The sequence below is a fragment of the Euleptes europaea genome, chromosome 14, assembly GCF_029931775.1.
Source record: "Euleptes europaea isolate rEulEur1 chromosome 14, rEulEur1.hap1, whole genome shotgun sequence".
NCBI classification, from domain to species: Eukaryota; Metazoa; Chordata; class Lepidosauria; order Squamata; family Sphaerodactylidae; genus Euleptes; species Euleptes europaea.
The window spans coordinates 41,513,984-41,534,381 of record NC_079325.1 but is presented as its reverse complement, the minus strand read 5'-3'; the positions used below and the strand labels follow the sequence as shown (position 1 = coordinate 41,534,381).

The 20,398-nt window shown below is 41.2% G+C and overlaps 1 protein-coding gene across 1 annotated transcript in view; it reads right to left on the bottom strand.

The window, feature by feature from the left end:
• RALGPS1 (Ral GEF with PH domain and SH3 binding motif 1) overlaps positions 1–20,398 on the bottom strand; it is a 224,457-nt gene that overhangs the window by 182,544 nt on the left and 21,515 nt on the right. The window contains exons 5-7 of the mRNA XM_056860277.1: positions 6,888–6,971; positions 4,850–4,939; positions 2,261–2,353 (exon numbers count right to left, since the gene is read on the bottom strand). Coding sequence (XP_056716255.1) covers positions 2,261–2,353; positions 4,850–4,939; positions 6,888–6,971 — 267 coding nt within the window. The remainder of the gene's footprint in view (positions 1–2,260; positions 2,354–4,849; positions 4,940–6,887; positions 6,972–20,398) is intronic.

Below are 20,398 nucleotides of genomic sequence, written 5' to 3'. Positions count from 1 at the left end.
GTCCTTGGCCCCTCTTATCTGTGGGACCACCTCTCTCCCTATGCTCCACCATGACAACTCTGCTCATGTCAGCAGGGGCTTCTTTAGGTGCCAGTTTGCAAATGGGCAAAATCAACAACTTGCCTGTACACGTGCTTTCTCTGTTGTGGCTCCCGCCTTGTGGAATGGCCTGCCCAAGGAGGTCAGGAAAGCTCCCACTCTCATGGCTTTCCACAAACTGTGCAAAACTGAACTATTCGAGAGGACTTTTCTGCATAGGTAATAGGGTTGAACCATACAAGATGGTTCACAAAAATACTTGGGATAAATTATTGGGACGTGTTCTATATCACTGTGTACAGCTTATTGTAGCAGGATCCTATTTATGTAATTCCTGTACCGCTTAATTTGTCGTGTTAATACTTAGGCTATGTTTCAGTTCTTTCTAGTGGTTCCAGACTTCTAATATCCTAATGCGTTGGTCAATGAATGCCCCATTTTGTTGATTGTATGGTCTCACTGTGTGTAATCCGTCTTGTGACCCTGTGAGAAAGGCAGACTAGAAATAACCTAATTTAAAAAAAAAAAAACGCAGGTGAATTACTTAGCTAACAGTGCAATCCTAAAGAGAGTTACTCCAATCTAAACTCATTAATTTCAATGGGTTTAGACTGGAATAACTCTGCATAGGATTACACTGTAAGATTAATTCTAAATGACTATGGCCTTGAACTTTTTAAAAATTTAATTTATTTAAATAGCACCCAGGAGGTTTACAATATAAAATTATGTTAAACCAAAATAATTATACAATATGAAATTACAAGTCTATAAAATTCTGCTTGTTTTTCTCAAGCATGATGACACACAGCAAGTTCAGAGGATATGTGCTGTTCACAGAAAAGGAAAAAAAAGCCAAGCATCCCTTAGGTGCCCTTCTGGATCTAATCCTCTACATATAAATGTCTCTGTGTGTACAGACAGATGTGGTTACAAATGATAAAACATGAGCTGCTAAAAGATCCTAAACAGGGCTTACTCTGAAATGTAAGCTAACATTAAACTTTGCAAGTAAGAAAAGAGTCCTACATATTTCTGGCTGTTTTATTTCTTTGAAAAAATCATCTTTATACAAAATAGACTCTTATTGCTATTCTAATAGTGTCCAAGCCAAACCTTTTTACTGAGCTTCAAATTTTCACTGAGGCAACTTTTAGGATCTCAGCCTGAAAGCCATGGGACGGGCTCATTAAACATCCTACAAAACCTTTTAAAAACAAATACAACATACCTATAAAAGTCGTTTCCAGCATGTAATCTTTTCTTACACTGTACATGCAAACCATAGGAAATAACTTGCATTAGTACAAAATGCAGAACCAGCTTAGATGCATTCCATACCATTAACAGACAGCAATACAGCAAAGCTGTAGAAAAGATCTGTAACTAGATATAGTGCCACTTGGGCTTGTGTGTGCGTGTATGACTAAGAGCCCATGGATAATGGTTGATGAAAAATGCGGGTGAAAGGGGTAGTGGCTCAGTGGCAAAGCATTCGCTTGGCACGCAGAAAATCCCAGGTTTAATCCCTGGCATCTCCAGTTAAATGATCTGGCAGCTGGTGATGTGAAAGTCCTTTGCCTGAGACCATGGAGAGCCGCTGCCAGTCTGAAAAGACAATACTGACCTTGAGGGACCAAGGGTCTCATTCGGTATAAGGCCACTTCATGTGTTCAAACAGAGTGTAGATTCTTTCAAACCTATTTTTTTTAAACTAAGTAAAACTCAGCGGAAAAGGTTCACCATGTATACCTTCATGGCAGCAGAAAGACAAAGAGCAGGAAAGGACTGTTTTGGTCCCATAAAGAAGAATTATATCCTTACTAAACGATTATAAAGAGAAAATTGCCTCTACTGATCAAAATATGATCTATCCTATTCCTCTAACACAAAGAACTACAGCTTCTAAACTGCTTACTCCATCAAAGTTCCATAATAATCTCAGAGCCACTGTTACTTTCCCCATGTATACTGCATGAGATTTTGTAATGTGTCCAGTGGGACTGAGTGCAAAGCAGCAGAGTAGGGGAAGGCTAGGGATTGTTCACTGCTGCAACAACTGCTTCTCTTTTGAATTAATGGAGTTAATGTATATATGGTGTATGCCAAGAAAATTATACCCTCTTCAGTACATGAAATGGATACCACTAGACATGACATAGGAGTACCAAACCTGAAAGATGAAGGGGACCCATATAAAATAAAATCCAGAATAACTTACTGCCCAGGTTTTTGTCAGCCTGAAAATAGGTGCGCTTTGCAGGGCTGATACCACAGACATGAGGGAATGAAGATTGTTCAGTTCTAGAAGTTTCTGGTAAAAAAAAACAAAAAAACCCGAAAAAGCCATTAGTTTTCCATATGAGATTGGAATTGTCCAGCTCACTCTACAAAATAATAGATGTTCCAGGGGTTTGCTCTTTACATTGTAAATTATAGAACACCCAAAAGATCTGAATGTCTTACTGTGATGTGAAATTACAAAATGTAAAGACCAGCTGCAAGGAAGTCAACTGCAAAGTTACTCAGTGTTCACTTTAAATTGCTTACAGTGTGAATAAAAAGACAAGCAATAACCCAAAATTCAGTTCCCACAGCAATAAACATTAGGGTTTCCAACTCCAGGATGGGAAATTCCTGGAGAGTTGGGGGTGGGGCCTGGGGAGGGCAGAGTCTGGGGAGGGAGGGAGCTCAGCAGGAACGGGATGCCATGAAGTCCATCCTCCAAAGCTGCCATTTTCTCCAGAGGAAATGATCTCTGTAGTCTGGAGATCAGTTGTAATTTCAGGAGAACAAGTCCCACCAAGAGGCTAATAAACATATCTTTGGGTTTGTACAGATCATAATATCTAAACAAGCAACTGTTTGCATGAAGGCATGTAGACAGGCATGGTGGCTGCCCTCGAAGTGCTGTCCTGTGCTCTGCATGAGCAGACCCTATGGCAGGTTGTGCTAACAAATAAATAGATTAGAATAGATTCAGATTATCCACTGTATATGGCATAGCCTTTATGTTTCCCCTTTTGGCTTTGGATCCTTCCTGTAAGTCTTTATTCTAATCATATGAAAAAGCTCTGGTTTGGGAATAAGGATAGGGGAACAGATAAGCAAATGTCCTGATTTACATGAGACGTGGACAATATATTTGGTCTGAACTCTATGCTGGGACTGAACTCAGTTCGAGAAGTAACTCCCAGACAAACCTATAACAATCATAGTCCCTTTTATGGAATGTTCTCTCATCACACAACTGCAGAATTCCATAATTTTTCTCTACTTCATGGTAAAGCAATCTATACGTGGCTGACTACATTCATGGTGGATCTTGGACACAATTGCTGGATTGAATGAATTAAATGTACTAGCTCAATCTGGATCAGCTTAGATGGCCTGCCAGACTGTTGTTGATCATGGCAAGTGAATAGCAATGTCATTAATATTGTGTAGAAGGAACCATTTCCATAGACTGATAGCTTCCTGACTTCGTTTTTTACTCCCTTTGTGATTATAAGGAACCTAGAGGACCAAACTTACAATTATAACCAATGTAGGGTGGGTTCATTGCATTAAAGCTATGAGCACTCCAATCTGTGGAGTCAAGTTCCTAAACATTTCAATCAACCTCCTACAAAACAGTCTGGGAAATTTCCATGCACTTGAAATCATCTTTTGTATAGGCAGACTGTTCAAGAGGATTTGGTTGGTTATCATTTATCCTTAGATCTGACTTTATCAAGTTTATGATCCTCCTGACCCTACCAGGCTGAATGATCTGATTGACTGCATACAGCCAACATATGACAGATTTGCATTTGCATCACAGATGATTTAAGAAGGAAGGGACAGGAAATTATGCAGATTCCAGGCACTGGTCTGGGATGCATCTCTACAGAAAAGACAGAGCATGATATAAAATGAAAAGAGAAATTATAAATCCAATAACAAAGCCAGAGTATACAAAAGGGGGAAGGGGGAAGAAAAGTAGGCTGTTCTAGAACGCTTGACAGACTACTATATCAGTTTTCATTATGCCCACTATGCAGGATATCTTTATCCAAACTGCTATTTACTTTTATTATTAAGCTCAATTCCTTGCCAGTTTCCCAGAGCACCTCAATTTAATAAACTGGTTTGCTGTAAACACAAACTTCTCTTCAAAAACGAGTAGCTAATATGCGGGCAGAATAACTTGGTGAGTCAGTAACACGTGCTTCTCAGCTGCTCTCCACTGGCCAAAAGGCCTCATTTTAAAGAAACTGTCACCTATTTGGTAATCCCCAAATTTAAGCTAATTACCATGGAGTTTGGCACTATCACACTGTGGAAAGTTGTGTGGTTCATTCCAATTTGATCAGGGATGGGAGCTAATGGAACAGTAAACTGGAAAATTAGGAAAGGGGAAGAAAAAAAAATGGCCTTACATTCCATATTCTGGGAGTTCCTATTCCACTGGCAAAGAGGTACAACCATCTCCCAGAATTCCAAGTTAGGAAAGCCTGTTTTACGTAGAGTAAAATACTTTCTCAAACTTTTTAATGGCAATGTGTTTTTTGCAGAATGACACCCAGCTTTGTCAATAAGAACTGTTAACTGACAGTAGTAAAATTGAGTTGACTGATATAGGAGACACAGTTTGTTCATCTATATTAATGGGACAGGTTTAACCACTAGCAATTTTTTTATACTAGTTGAATGGCCCTCTGAATTTCTATAAAGTACATTTTATTTTTCAACAGTACGAGGGAACAGAAGAGATGTAAAATGTAAAGAACATTCCAAGAAGGATGGGATTAAAAACCATCAAACTTACCTTTGCTATTTTCACAAAATGGCTCAATATTTCTGCCCTTATTTTTAACGTCTGTGCTGTTAAAATTTCTCGTACCACCCAGAAACTGACCTATAAAAAGTACATATATAGGCTTTAATTTAACAGGAAAGGCACATTCCACTGAATTAAAAGACTAGTATGCTTATGACTCTTAACAGGTTTAGTGCACAAAAGCATGTAACACTGCCAACCACTAACCACACAAACAGGATATTCACATTCACATGTCCATGGTCAAAAGACAGACAAATTCAGTGGCTGCACTGGAGTTTCAACACCTGTTATCCCATACAGACATAAAACTTGTTGGAAGCATGAAGCAAGAAGACAACGAATCCCATTACAAGATATTTCTTACAGATATCTTCAGGCTATATTTCCCTCGCATGGGAAAAAGTGCTGCTCTGCAGAAGAAGTCACTGGTCATAAATAGGGTTGCCAGGTCCCTCTTTGCCACCAGCGGGAGGTTTTAAGGGCGGAGACTGAGGAGGGCGAGGTTTGGGGAGGGAAGGGACTTCAATGCCATAGAGTCCAATGGCCAAAGTGGCTATTTTCTCCAGGTGTACTGATCGCTATCGGCTGGAGATCAGTCAGAACAGCCAGAGATCTCCATCTAGTACCTGGAGGTTGGCAACCCTAGTCATAAAATATACTTCTGTCGACTTGCTCTGAAATGATAGCTGTTTAGGCATTGGTAGCAGCCTAAACTATTGTGCAGTTTCCCAAGAAATTAAGACTAAGGCATCAGAACTGTACTGTATCAGCGGTTGCAGAAAATCAGTTTCTAGGTGTTTGGGCAGGCCTGTCAATGAAAGCTGGGCAGCAGGAGAAGGAAGCTTGTGGGTGAGCTACAAAACCGCTAGCCTCAAATGTGGTACATAATATGACAGAGGGGACTAACTGAGTAAAAAAAAACTTCCAGGGAAGCACGACAAGCAAATTTTAAAAAAGCTTCCCACTGGAGGACCTCCACAGTAAAATATTTGGGAACCTTTACCAGGAAGAGATTTTCAGAATGGGTATACTGATTTTTCATAATGCCTATGAACTTAATGCTAATTATTCTCTGTTCAATTCCGAAGGGAGTCAGTTTCAGGTAGCTGACTCAGCCTTCCATCCTTCCGAGGTTAGTAAAATGAGTACCCAGCTTGCTGGAGGTAAAGTATAGATGACTGGGGAAGGCAATGGCAAACCACCCTGTAATCATAGTCTGCCTAGTAAACGTCTGGATGTGACGTCACCCCATGGGTCAGGAATGACCCGGTGCTTGCACAGGGGACTATCTTTACCTAATTATTCTCTGTTTAACTGAGAAGAATGCCATGGTTTGAACATCATGTTTACATAAACTTTAGTAAGGTTGCAGGTTAACTCTGCCGTTTTCCAAGTATAAGAGATTGGGAAACAGCAAGCTGGGGGGGAAAATTAGAAATGTTTTGTTTAGAAATGTGGAAAAATGTACAACATAGTACATCAATATTAACAGAGACAAATCTGAAGAAATGTGATGTTTTTTCCAAATTGGCTTTACTTTGCATTTCACAAGGATTACATCATTCTTTGGTATCTTTCAAACCTAGTTACTTAAACAACAACTCACTGGAGCGGAAACCCAAATATTTTAATCAGTAATAATATTCTCTGGGCATTCATTGTTTAATAAAAAAATCTGAAAAGAAAAACAAAAAGAGTTAAATACCGATACTCCATACTACTGATTACGTCTGTTAAGAAACTGATACAAACACTAGCTATCAGAAAATTACTTCAGAAGTTTTAGACCCAACCGCTGCAGAACAGTCAACTGCAATCAGCAAATCATTTGCTGCCCAATTTTAACACTGTGTAGGAAACAAGATGCAGTTATAATTACTTTAAGAAACTCACAAATCCATAAAATATGATTATTAATAAGATTCAGATGTAGTACATGCCCCATTATACAGTATAATAAATCCAATTCTCCTTGACTCCTGGAAGACAATACTTATTTGTTTACTAGAATAAGCATCTTTACCTGATTAAATCTCCTTGTAAAGGCAACAATATTAGGGGCAAGGATGTGTTTCTCTTTCTTATTCCATCCACAACTTGCTAATTCCTAGAAAATATAGCACAACACTGTATCAAAAATAAAGACACCAACTTTCACAGCACGCCCCCCCTCCCAAAAAATTGCATGTTAAATACATGTGAATTATGAAACATGATCTTTCGAACCCAAGTAATCATAACAAAAAAACAAATACCGTGTTCATTTCTACAAGCGTAGTCCCTGTTATCAGAGCCACTAGAGAAAAACCTACATTTCCCGGGGGTGGGGGGGATTTCAAATGTCAACAGTGGGCATGTGCCTAGCTGATGCTAAAGGCTAGGCTGCCAAGTACAAATCTAAGGGAAAAGGGCTCTTTGCATCTGCCTGTAGTTGCCATTGGCTCATAGAAACAATTCACCAATAACCCAAAATCCACATATTTACGGATGGGTAGGTGAACGCAGCCAGGCTGAGACATTATGAAGTGGCCTCTCTTATTGTACAACTCAAAATGGATGGGAGTAGAGTAGTCTCAAATATGATCTGCCCCCTAGACAAGGGGCAGGGCTAGAGATGTGAAGGCTTGCAAACATTTAGGAAGAAAGCCCAACACTCCTATGAAATATTTTCTCTTTAGGAATAAGCAAAAGTGGAGATTTTTTAAAACAGGGCTTTACCAACTTAAAAAATATGTAATATGAATATTTTTATGTAAGGCAATCAACATCATTAGATAATGAAAAATCCTGCTGATGCTGGAGACTTATACTCTATCTGTCCAACATATGCTTAATCTTTATTGTTTAAATGTGAATATTTTCCCTACAATTAATATATCATGGTTATCATGTGTATAATAACATACTACTGAAGAATTTGTTCACTTCAATGTTCTAAAATGTAACTCAATACCCAAATAAGCTACTAGTCCTATTGTTAATGGATAAGTCTGTTTCTGTCCAAATAATACACTTCCGTTCGCTTATTATAGTAGGTACAAAGGTACTACAGGGTGCAGCAGTATGCCAATCACTTTTAAGTACTGAGTATATTTACAATTTTGCTTGCAGAAAACAAATAGCCCATAATAGCAGAGCTTTCAGTGGCCGGAGGCAGCATCGCCGAGGAACCGCTGCAGCGCCTCCAAAGCCGTTTCACAGCCGTCGAAACACCCAAAAAAAGCCTTTTAGAGGCTTTTTTGGTGGGGTAAAAATAGGGCTTTTCACCCCATACAGAACAGCAATGCTGCGCCTGTTAAAAAGCAGTTGCAGCAACTCCATTCTCACTGCCAGCATTCTGGGCTGAACGGGGACAGGAAGCTGCCTACAAGCAGCTCTGCCCCCGGCACACCCCCCGGAATGCCCCTCGGAACTCCAGCACAGGTGTTTATGCTGGTGGGACGCAGGCAGAAGGCCCAGCCGGTGTCCTGGGGCGGGGGTCCCAACGCCAGCGCAGCCCCTTCCTGGCCTCCTGAGGACTTTCGTCCTCAGAAGTCAGGAATGGGCTGAAAGGCATTCATAAATTATATTCAATAAATATGGGAAATAGTATAATTTTATATACTGTTATAAATGGTGCTTTTTATGTTGTTAAAGCATTAAAATAAATTTAAGTTTGATAAGAAAGGAACTGCATATATTTCAATTTCCCCCAACATTTCTCACTCCCCCCAAAAAAAGTGTCGTTGTCGTCCCCCGCATGGCTTCAAAATGTCTGGAAATGATATATTTTTAGACAGGATATCATCAGGTCTATCCCAAAGCTCATGCAAGTCACAGCAGTGGCCCCCTCTTGAGGGCAAGAAGAAATCTTATACTGAAAACCTATTGGTATTTTTTTTCTTTTTGACCAATTTAAAAACAATATATAAGCAAATTTTCCATTCTTGATACAAGTTCACATCCTTCAACAAACAACTATCAGAAATCTTAAGGCTTTGACAGAGCCCATTAACATTTCTTCTCTCTCTCTTTAAAAGCAGATCTCATAAGAAACAAAGGCCTTGTAAGTGAAAAAAAAAAACAAGCTAATAAGCTTACAGATGATGTGAGCACCCATTTAGGAATAATCAAGAACATACCAAATATGATCTGAACTACTACACCAGGAAGGGCATTAATTGTTTGTCAATTTCAGTAAGAATTTTACTTTCTGCATCAATGGGGACCAATATTGCTACTGCCAATTTACGTAATATACAAAATGTGTGAAGCCAACATCATACATTTTCATAAGATTTGCTACAACTATTTGTTAAATAGAACATATATTTACAAAGGTCTTGCTGTAATTGTTTGGTATTTCTGAATAATTGAAAATCAGTGGGGCATTATCCTCCCACAATATCAACTTTCTAAAACACCTAACTTTTATTCTTCACCGAAGGTGAGAAAAACTGTCTGAAATGTTTACTTGGCTTGGGGATTTTATTACACTACCCCCAGTGCAATGAAGGTCTTTATTCAGCCTCCGAGGCATGGGAATGCTTTTACCCATCATTACCTCAAGGTAACAGTCCTCCTCTATAATGATGCCAGATTCTCCCAAGGTGGAAAGATACTCGGAAGAATCCCCCGAGGAACACAGGACAATGCTATTTAGTTTTAGCCAGATTTTTGGATTCTCACAACATATAACTGAGTTTGCAGTGTATCTAGAAATGTTGCTGCCTTACCATGTAATATGCTTAAGTGCAGCCAACATACCACAGTGGTCTCGCAGCTATGAGGGTCCAAGGCCATGAAGGGCTTTGTATGTGATAGCCAATACTTCAAATTGACCCCAGTAATTGATGGGCAGCCAGTGAAGAGACTGCAGAATGAGAGTAATATATGTGCTCCATCTAACTCCCAATAATATCTGAGCTGCGGTATTCTGCACCACCTGGAGTTTTCGAATTGATTTTTGAGGGGAGACCAATATATAGTACATTACACTATTCTAGACTCAGTGTTGCCGTGGCATGGATCCAGGTGGCCAGATCAATCGTATCAAGGTAAGGGCCCATTTTACAAGCTAGGCTAGATGACATGCATGGTTGCAAGAATCCGCCTTCATTCCCTCTGCAGGCAGTGTTAGTGACCATCACAAAATCCGGCACATTTTTCTTGAAGAATTTTCTCAGTTTGAGAGACGGACCCAGTATCTTTTAAAGGACTGGTTTATAGAGCAGAGTGGATTATCCATTTTCCTAGAAACAACAATTCCTGGAGACAACAATTCTTATTCAGCTACAAATGAAACATCTCAGATATATTTTACTGGCTTTGTTTTAAATTGGATGTATATGAACATTTGAGAACTATGCACGAAAAGCAGTGTAATCCAAAACGGAAAAGATTGCTTTACTTTTGCCAAGGGAAAAAGAAGGCTATTTTCAAATCATTATTTCTTGCTGTCCCAAATACATTCTACAGCTTGCCTCCTCAATTGCTAGCTCAAGTTACCACATATCTGTATACTCTTTATATTTGGATCTAACAAACCGTATAGCATCCTGGAAATGAGTTAACCAGATTACCCACTTTAAATCACTCTTGTGTTTGGTTTTTAAAAAAACAAACAGCAGGATTTCAAGCAAATTTATTGACTCCATTTCCCCAATGTGAGCTCTGTGCTTTAGAGGCCACACTGTCCAAGACCCAGAATCAGCCAAAGAGATGGAGGCCTCCAAAGAATTCTATGTGAATGTGACAAGTTGGATGTCCTGTGGGGATCTAAGGGTCCACATGTTGCACTGTGAAACAGCAGGGAAAGTACTTCCAACCTCCGCCCACGCTTCTTAAGACAAGTTTCCAGCGTGTTTTTGCTGTAGCTGATGCTGCCAATTTACACCTGTCAAGACACGTGGTTCCTCCACGTGCTATCTAGGGGTCCAAGAGTCTGGAAAGCATATGTTCATGTGGCAAAAAGTATTAGAAACCTTTCCTGTGTCTGACTGAACTGTGCTGAAAGTAAGTAGGAGTGAAAACAAACCTGTAAACATTACTGTTCTCGTTGAGTTTTATCCTTTATATTTTAAACTTTTCCATAGAGATTTCTAAACTGCTTTTGATTGCCATGTGCACATTGATATTAATGTCAAAAAGAAACTCACTATACATTGTCGAAGGCTTTCACGGTCAGAGTTCATTGGTTCTTGTAGGTTATCCGGGCTGTGTAACCGTGGTCTTGGAATTTTCTTTCCTGACGTTTCGCCAGCAACTGTGGCAGGCATCTTCAGAGTAGTAACACTGAAGGACAGAGAGACACTGTCCTTCAGTGTTACTACTCTGAAGATGCCTGCCACAGTTGCTGGCGAAACGTCAGGAAAGAAAATTCCAAGACCACGGTTACACAGCCCGGATAACCTACAAGAATCACTATACATTGTTTTTAAAACATAAGCAAATGTTTTCTAAACTTGGGGGGAGGCATCGAGATTAAGACGACATGTCTAAATCCTGACAGATGCAGGCAGAGACAAGCATCATCATGAATTCATGCTATTATGTTCAGATAATTTAAAAAGCTAAATTGCAGTGTGCCAGTTATACTGGAACTGCTGATGCCTGTAAATTTTTCAAACTTTTGCTTTTATCCTGCCTTATTCTGAGGGTAGCTAACAATGTCAGGGTCAGCCCTGGTTAGTATTTGGATGGGAGACCACCAAGGAATACCAGGGTTGCTGTGCAGAGGAAGGCACTGGCAAACCACCTCTGTTAGTCTCTTACCATGAAAACCCCAAAAGGGGTCGCCATAAGTCGGCTGCGACTTGACGGCACTTTACACACACTCACAGCTTACAATGTGAAAACAAAATATACCAGTATTATTACAAATATTTACCTAAAGATAAACAAAAATCTTAATATCTAAACGCCACCAATGCTTTCACTCCATTACCAACAACATTTTAAGCAATGTAAGCCTTTTTTCAAGGTGTGGAAGGTGTTGTACAGTCAGGGTAGCACTACCCTCCCCAACATCATCTTTTGCTTACTTAAATATTGCTTATACAGCTAAAAGGCCACAAGCAGCCTCACACTAATATAATCCCCCAAATTAACAACATCGCCTTTTTTTTGTAAAATTGAAAGGCTCCATGGCAACCCAGCAGGATAATTTGGAGGGCAGGAACAGTTTCGCCGGCATCGCACCAATGCCCAATGTCACTTCCAATGCAAAACCAGAAGTGATGTCATTGCACTGTTGCAACTGTCTAGGTTTCACCAAAAACTATAGTGTTTTGGTTGAATCCTAGTGTACTCCCTGACACAATAACACCACTCCTAGTTTTGCCCCAGAAGTGACTGTGATGCTGAAGAGCCCCCACCCCCAATTCCCCCCTGCTGGCCTGTTACATGGCAGCAGAGAAGGGGTCACCAGGGCTTTAGTGGGAGGCCTGGCCTTCTTGCTTCATATCAGCGTTGGGAGCTTTCTTTATTCCCCCTTTGTCCTCTGAACTTCACCCCCATTTAAGATGCCCCCAATCTAGAGGAACACATTTTGAAGACCATCTTTAAATTAAAGGAAACCTCTGTCTTTTGGTATGCCAATAAAGGTTAATGAAATGAAATGAAATTAAAGGAAACTTGCTATCTTAGACATTGATTACTGCATTCAAACATTAAAATATAAACCTTTTCCCTGCACACATGAATGACTAAAAGGATATGAGGAGAAAGAGGAATCATGCTGAGAAGGAAGAAGCGTGAGAAAGGAGGGAAAGCCTCACAGGAAACAGTGTGTTGGACTACTGCGTCTATGGAGTACTGCACAGTGCCCGAGGAAGGCCAAACTCCTATCATTAATCCTGGACAGAGTTTTGATGAGTCCACAGGAAGTCTTCAGGAAGAATACAGTTGTTGTCAAGGGAATGCCTGAGCTTCCAGGGGAACCTGACGAGTCAGCTTTTTGATTGCCTGTAATCTGACCTTAGTTTCTTGGCATTAATATCAAGCATGGAGCCTCTCCTGCAATCTCAGACACCAGAAAGTCTGAGAAGTCATGGCGGGGGCTCAAAAAACAAGTCTCCTGGCCCAGGGCTGCTTTTGGGGTAACAGTAGGTCATGAGGGATTTACTTGGATTGATTTAAATTGTTCCTCGTGTATTGTTGTACATATACAGAGAGGTGCTGTTCGACACCAGTTGTCATTAGTGCAAGACTTGTCTTATGAGGTTCTGCAAGGCTGTTTCCTTCTCCGTGCTATTTAATCTTTATTTAAAGCCCTTGGGAGCAAGTATTCATGGATTTGGTGTTGTGTCACCAATAAGCTGACAATACCCAAGCTCTTTATTTCTATGTCCAGACTAATTGGCCCTGCTGTAGTGGTCCAGAGCCAGCACCTGGCTTCTACAACTAAATGGTTAAGCGAACAAGTACTGGCGCAAGTGAGTTTATAGTGCAGCAGCTTCTTCCAGATTGGAAAAAAAAATCTCGCTTTCAAAGAACAGTAACAGATGCAAGAATTATCTCCACTTTTAAGATCACTTCTAGTCAGGAAACATTTATTCTACAACATCCTATTGAGTTCGAAGATGCTTATAATTAAAGTTTTGTTTTAAACTGTGCATAGCTAACCTAATATTACTTTGCTTTAAATAAATCTCTGATTTAGAATTTAAGTTAACCAAAGAACTAAACTGAGGAACATTTTAAAAGAATGTTCAGCAAGTAACTGGAAAGTAAATTTACAACGCAGCATTTGCAAAAGCATTTGTTTTTGCTGTGTCTCACCGTATATTTTAAAATCTAGGACTGTCTATGCTGCCCTTTTTCTATTTATAATGTTGAAAAATAGTAAACCATTATGTAAGTGTATCAACACATTTCTGAGTTATATACTTTTTAAACAAAATTAAGAGAGGTGTCAGCCAGCATAACTATACCATATGCAAAAACCAGCTGTCCCATTACATAACCTTATTTGCAGGGAGTTCAAGATCCTCCTGTAAAATGTTCCATCCAGAATAACTCTGGGCATCTGGAGTATAAATGGAATTGGGAGAGGGAGCAGCAGGAAGAGAGACTCAAGCAATTGGAATGGGTAGTGAACCACTAAAATCTATTACAAAGCTGTAATCAGTCATATTTATTGAAGACCGTTAATTACAGCAATGCAGCACAATAGTTGGAGGGTCATAAGAACTTAAGAAAAGCCATGCTGGATCAGAGCAAGGCCCGTCAAATCCAGCAGTCTGTTCACACAGTGGCCAACCAGATGCCTCTAGGAAGCCCACAAGCAAAACGACTGCAGCAGCATCCTGCCTGTGTTCCACAGCACCTAAGAAAATAGGCACACTCCTCTGATCCTGGAGAGAATAGGTATGCATCACGACTAGTATTCATTTTGACTAGTAGCCATGGATAGCCCTATCCTCCATGAACATGTCCACCCCACTCTTAAAGCCTTCCAGGTTGGCAGCCATCACCACATCCTGGGACAGGGAGTTCCACAATTTAACTATGTGTTATGAGAATACTTCTTTTTTTCTGTTTTGAATCTCTCACCCTCCAGCTTCAGCAGATGACCTCGTATTCTAGTATTGTGAGAGAGGGAAAAAAGCTTATCCCTGTCCACTCTCTCCAAACCGTGCATAATTTTATAGACCTCTATCATGTCTCCCCTTAACCACCTTCTTTCCAAGCTAAACAGCCCTCAGAGTTTTAACAGCTCCTCATAGGGCAGTTGCTCTAGCCCCCTGATCATTTTGGTTGCTCTTTTCTGCACCTTCTCAAGTTCTGTACTATCCTTTTTTAGGTGTGGTGACCAGAACTGTACACAGTATTCCAAGGGTGGTCTCACCATAGATTTGTACAAGGGCAGTATGACAGCAGCAGTTTTATTCTCTATTCCTTGTCGAATTATGGCCAGCATGGAATTTGCCTTTTTCACAGCAGCTGCTCACTGGGCTGACATCTTCATCAAGTTATCCACTACCACCCCTAGATCCCTTTCTTGGTCTGTCGCTGCCAGCAAAGGTCCCATCAGTGTATATGTCAGGGGCGGGGAACGTTTTTTCCGCCAAGGGCCATTTGGATATTTATAACATCATTCGAGGGCCATACAAAATTATCAACTTAAAAATTAGGGGTGAAATGAGGATACACTGGCTAAGAACTCTCCCCCACACACATTCTGGCTCTGCCCCCTTTAACCCCTCCATTGTCGCCACTTCCACCCCCAGCCCTCTTGTAGTACAGAGGGAATACGTTTCTCCACGGCCCAGGTGGGAAAGGGTTAACACGGTTTCTTGGGCGGTCCTAGCAGCTCCATAGCCAATGACTCTTCTGCAAGGGGAAAAAAGGTTCCTTTTCTCAGCTAAACAAACTCACATCCGCCTTGAATAGAGGCTATTCCTGTACGTGGGAGCGGGCGGATCGCCAGTCTTAGATCCTTCTGAGCTAGAGATCTGCCAGGACCCATGAAGGGCCAGACCAAATGACTTCACGGGCCTTAAATGGTCCCCGGGCCTGATGTTCCCCACCCCTGGTATATGTGAAGCTGGGATTTTTTTGCCCCAATATGCATTACTTTGCACTTGCTCACAGTGAATCTCATTTGCCATTTTAATTTGCCATTCCTCCAGTTTGAAGAGATCCTTTTGGAGCTCTTCACAGTCCGATTTTGTTTTAACCACCCAGGTAATTGGTGTCATCTGCAAACTTGGTCACCTCGCTGTTCACCCCCAACTCCAGATTGAAAAGCATGGGTCCCAACACAGATCCCTGAGGGATTCCACTGCTCACATCCTTCCATTGTGAGAACTGACCAATGAGTCCTACTCTCTGCTTCCTATTTTTCAGCCAGATCTCTATTTGTAAGAGCACTAGTACTCTTATCTCATGACTATGAAGTTTGCTTAGTAGTCTTTGCTGAAGAACTTTGTCAAAAAGCCTTTTGGAAATCCACATACACAGTGTCCACAGGCTCATACCCATCCACATACTTATTGACACTTTTAAAAACTCTAAAAGGTTAGTAAGACAGGACCTACCTTCACAGAAGCCATGTTGGGTTTTGCTCAGCCTTTCTATATGCATGACAATTCTATCTTTAATAATGCTTTCCATCAATTTACCTGGAACAGATGTTAAGCTAACTGGCCTGTAATTTCCTGGGTCCCCCATGGAACCTTTTTTTATAAATGGGTGTTACATTGGCCATTCTCCAGTCCTCTGGTACAGAGGCTGATCTAAGGGACATGTTGCATATCATCGGTAGAAGTTCAGCAATTTCCCATTTGAGTTCTTGAAGAACTCTAGGATGAATACCATCTGGTCCCTGTGAGTTATTAGTTTGCAGTTTGTCTAGATGTTCTAGGACTTCATGCCAGCATGGTGTAGTGGTTAAGAGAGGTGGTTTAAAGTGGTAGACTCCAATCTGGAGAACTGGGTTTGATTCCCCACTCCTCCGCATGAGCAGCAGGTGCTAATCTGGTGAACTGGGTTGGTTTCCCCACTCCTACATATGAAGCTAGCTGGGAGACATTGGGCTAGTCACAGCTCCCTTTAGAGCTCTCCCAGCACCACCCACCTCACAGGGTGTCTGTTGTGGGGAGAGGAAGAGAAGCCGGTTTGATTCTTCCTTAAATGGTAGAGAAAGTCGGCATATAAAAACCAACTCTTCTTCTTCTGCCTTGTTACCACTATTTGCCCCAGTTCCTCATTCTCCCCTCCCCAAAATATCTGTTCAGGAGAAAGTATCTGCCCTATCCCTCAACAGTGAAGATAGATGAGAAGAATCCATTTAGTTTCTCAGCAATCGCTTTATCCTCCCTTAGTGTTCCTTTACCCTCATTGTCATCCAATGGTCCAACTGCTTCCCTAGTTGGTTTCCTGCTCCTAATGTACTTAAAGTATTTCTTGTGTGTTCTTGATGTGTTTATATCTCTTTACATATTATGAGGCAGTAACAACAACACAGTAACAACTACCGGTACTATCAAATCCTGACTTATTTTACTTTAGAAGTTGTTTTCTAGTTGTTTATGGAATGATGAGTGTACAAGCTCAACAACGGACAGTGAGTTACCACGCCGCTTTCCAAGTCTTGTAATAAATGGCTTTGTTTCACACTAGATAAGACAGATCTGTACAAATGAAATAGACGGGAAGTAGAAATAATATGACTTGGGAAATCTCCAATTAATATAAGTAAAGAATCTTTATCTGAGCTGGGTCAACTGAAACAGTTTTAAAGTTTAATCTTTTGACATCAACCTGATATGCAAAAGCTTTAATTGTACTCTACCAATACAAAATAAATTGTGAACCAATGGTGTGTACTAATGCTAATATTCAGGACACAAAAAATGAGAAAGCTTAATAAGGTGCTAAGAGTTTTAATATACGGTTAATGTGTTACAGATATCCTGCGAATTGTAAGCTTGACAAGACTTGCTATAGTTCACTTTTAAAATGTTTTAATATCTACAAACATATGGTACTCATTACCGTTCGTAAAACATCCAACACTTTCCTCTGTCCTCTGGAATGCCTGTAGATTCAGCTCTGGATAAAACTTACATCAGAAAAGGTCAAGCACCATGCCTGAAACTGCTGATTTTGAGTTATCCTTAAACTACACGGCATATGCAAAGTTAAGAAAAGCACCCATTGGCTCTTGACCAGCAAATGACAACACTACTTTTCCTTTTGCTACGGCCAAATGATAGGTTGCTTTGAAATGTTGTTAACAGGTGCTTGAGTGGAAAAGCCACTGACGAATTTCAGCTGCAGGTTCTCAGAATTTAAGTTCATGCCCTCTTCCACTCATACAAAGCAGCAGCACTGCATCGTCCATGATGGTCAGAAAAGAGAAAGTACGACTAGAGACAGTATTTTCATCTCGGTTTGTGAGAACAGATGTGCGCATTCCAAGAGGCTGTACCCTTACACTAAGGCCCCATTTGTAGAATGTCTCTGATACAATCTGCTTTACTTAGTGCTGACTGAGATACATTGTATCATGTTACGACAAAAAGAAAGGGAATAAGGATTAGGGTTGTAGACACTATGACACGCATAAAGAAAAAGCTAATAAATACATTCAGATCAAATACATCGCATTAGAATCAGAAATGCTATCCTTCGATGGGGGGGAGGGGGGAGGAGAAGGAGAAGAAGAAGAAGAGCTGGATTTTATATGCCAACTTTCTCTACCACTTAAGGGAGACTCAAAACACGTTACAATCACCTTCCCTTCCCCTCCCCACAACAGACACCATGTGAGGTAGGTGGGGCTTAGAGAGCTCTAACAGAGCTGGGACTTGCCCAAGGTCACCCTGCTGGCTTCATGTGTAGGAGTGGGGAAACAAATCCAGTCCACCAGATTAGCCTCCGCCACTCATGTGGAGGAGTGGGGAATCGAACGCAGTCTCCAGATCAGACTCCACCGCTCTTAACCACTATACCACACTGAGGGCCTGGGGCAAGGGCACCTTAAAGAAGAGGGGCAAACGATGGAGAGATTTACCTTCCCATTGTAGACAGTTAATCTTCAGTGCTAAATAAATGGTGGTGGTGGAAAGTGCCGTCAAGTCACAGCTGACTTATGGCGACCCTGTAGGGTTTTCAAGGCAAGAGACGTTGTTCGGAGGTGGCCTCCTCCGCGTGGGCTGAGAGAGTTCTCAGAGAATTGTGGCTGGCCCAGGGTCAACCAGCAGGCTCCATGTGGAGGAGTGGGGAATTGAACCCGGTTCTCCGGATTAGAGTCCGCCAATCTTAACTACTACACCACGCTGGGTTTCCGCTCAATAAATAGCTTCCTGTTAACCTGGCACTGCTAACCTAGCACTCTCTAGACATGATTAATTCATTTTGCCAGCATTCTTCCTCTCAAGGCCATGAAAGGGGAGCTTGCAAAGGACGTGTCCACCATGATGGCAACAATAGCTTGGGTCAACTGGACCAATGTAACTCAAGGTTGAGAAAAGTATAATCAAGACTTTATTGGGATCTGCTATTTTTGAAAATGTTTGCAACTCTGTCCTTGTTTGTGTGCTCTTGCTCTCAAACATTCCTCTGCTTGTTCTTGGGATCTCTTAGCACCCTGTTTGCATCCTCTCTCTTTCTTATCTAAATAAAACGTATTTACTCACAAGCTGGGACTGCCTTTGATTTCTGGGTGAATTCTCAGCCAGTAACTGGTGCTGGTTTTTCCCCCAATACCTTTGAATTGCGAGGGAAGGCATCATAGTATAGCCTGATCTCATCAGACCCTGGAAGCTAAGCAGGATCGGTACTTGGAAGGGAGACCTTCAAGGAAGACTCTGCAGAAGAAGGCAATGGCAAACCACTTCTGCTTAATCACTTGCCTTGAAAGCCCCTTGCTGGGATCACCATGAATCGACTGTGACTTAACGGCACTTTACACACACACACATTTTTGAGCTAAAACCCTACTTTTAAACTTCTAAACCCTACTTCCTCTGTGGAACTGTAGTTTCTGGCCTAAGAATGTGCATGCCTTCACTCTACCAACCAGTTATTATCATGTCTGAATCTGTGAAGGCTTATTATGAAGAAGCTTGATGTCCAGAATATTGTCAAAGGCTTTCACAGTCAGAGTTCATCAGTTCTTGTAGGTTATCCGGGCTGTGTGACCGTGGTCTTGGTATTTTCTTTCCTGATGTTTTGCCAGCAGCTGTGGCAGGCATCTTCAGAGGAGTAACACTGAAGGACACTCCTTCAGTGTTACTCCTCTGAAGATGCCTGCCACAGCTGCTGGCGAAACGTCAGGAAAGAAAATACCAAAACCACGGTCACACAGCCCGGATAACCTACAAGAACTTGATGTCCAGTCTTAGGATATTTCCCAAGAACACCTGGAGCTACAGAGCTTGCTCTGATAAGCAGAAGACAACCATGGGGACTGGTGGTGAAAAATCACCAAAATCTCTAAGACATTTTTTATCCCATCCTTCTCTAGTCCAGCACTTAACCGCTACACCACACAGGCACTCCAGAATGTCACGATTTTTAAAATGTCATCCAACAGATTTAGACTGGACTGCACTTTGCGCTGGATTGCACTTAAGGCTGGCCCTGCTGAAATGTAGCTTATCAGAGCCATTCTTAAGACCAATATATATTAAGCTCACTTTGTATTGTTATCCCCCTGACCTGGATAGTCCAGTCTAGGCCAATCCCATCAGATCTCAGAGCTAACCAGGGTCAACCCTGGCAAGTATTTAGATGGGAGACCTCCAAGGAATACCAGGGTCGTGATGCGGAGGCAGGCAATGGCAAACCACCTCTGAATATATGCCTTGAAAACCCCACCAGGGGTCACCATAAGTCAGATGTGACTAGACAGCATATATATATTGTTATTAGCAAAACACGACAAAAGCAAGTACAAAGAATACCACATGCTACAAGGTAACTGTTCTTACTTGACTACACAGCATTAAACAAGACAGCTGGAAAAATCTGTCAGCAACATCAGAAGTTGAGGCCTAATTGGTCCGAGAATACACTCCATATGTTATATGTTCAACTGCAGAT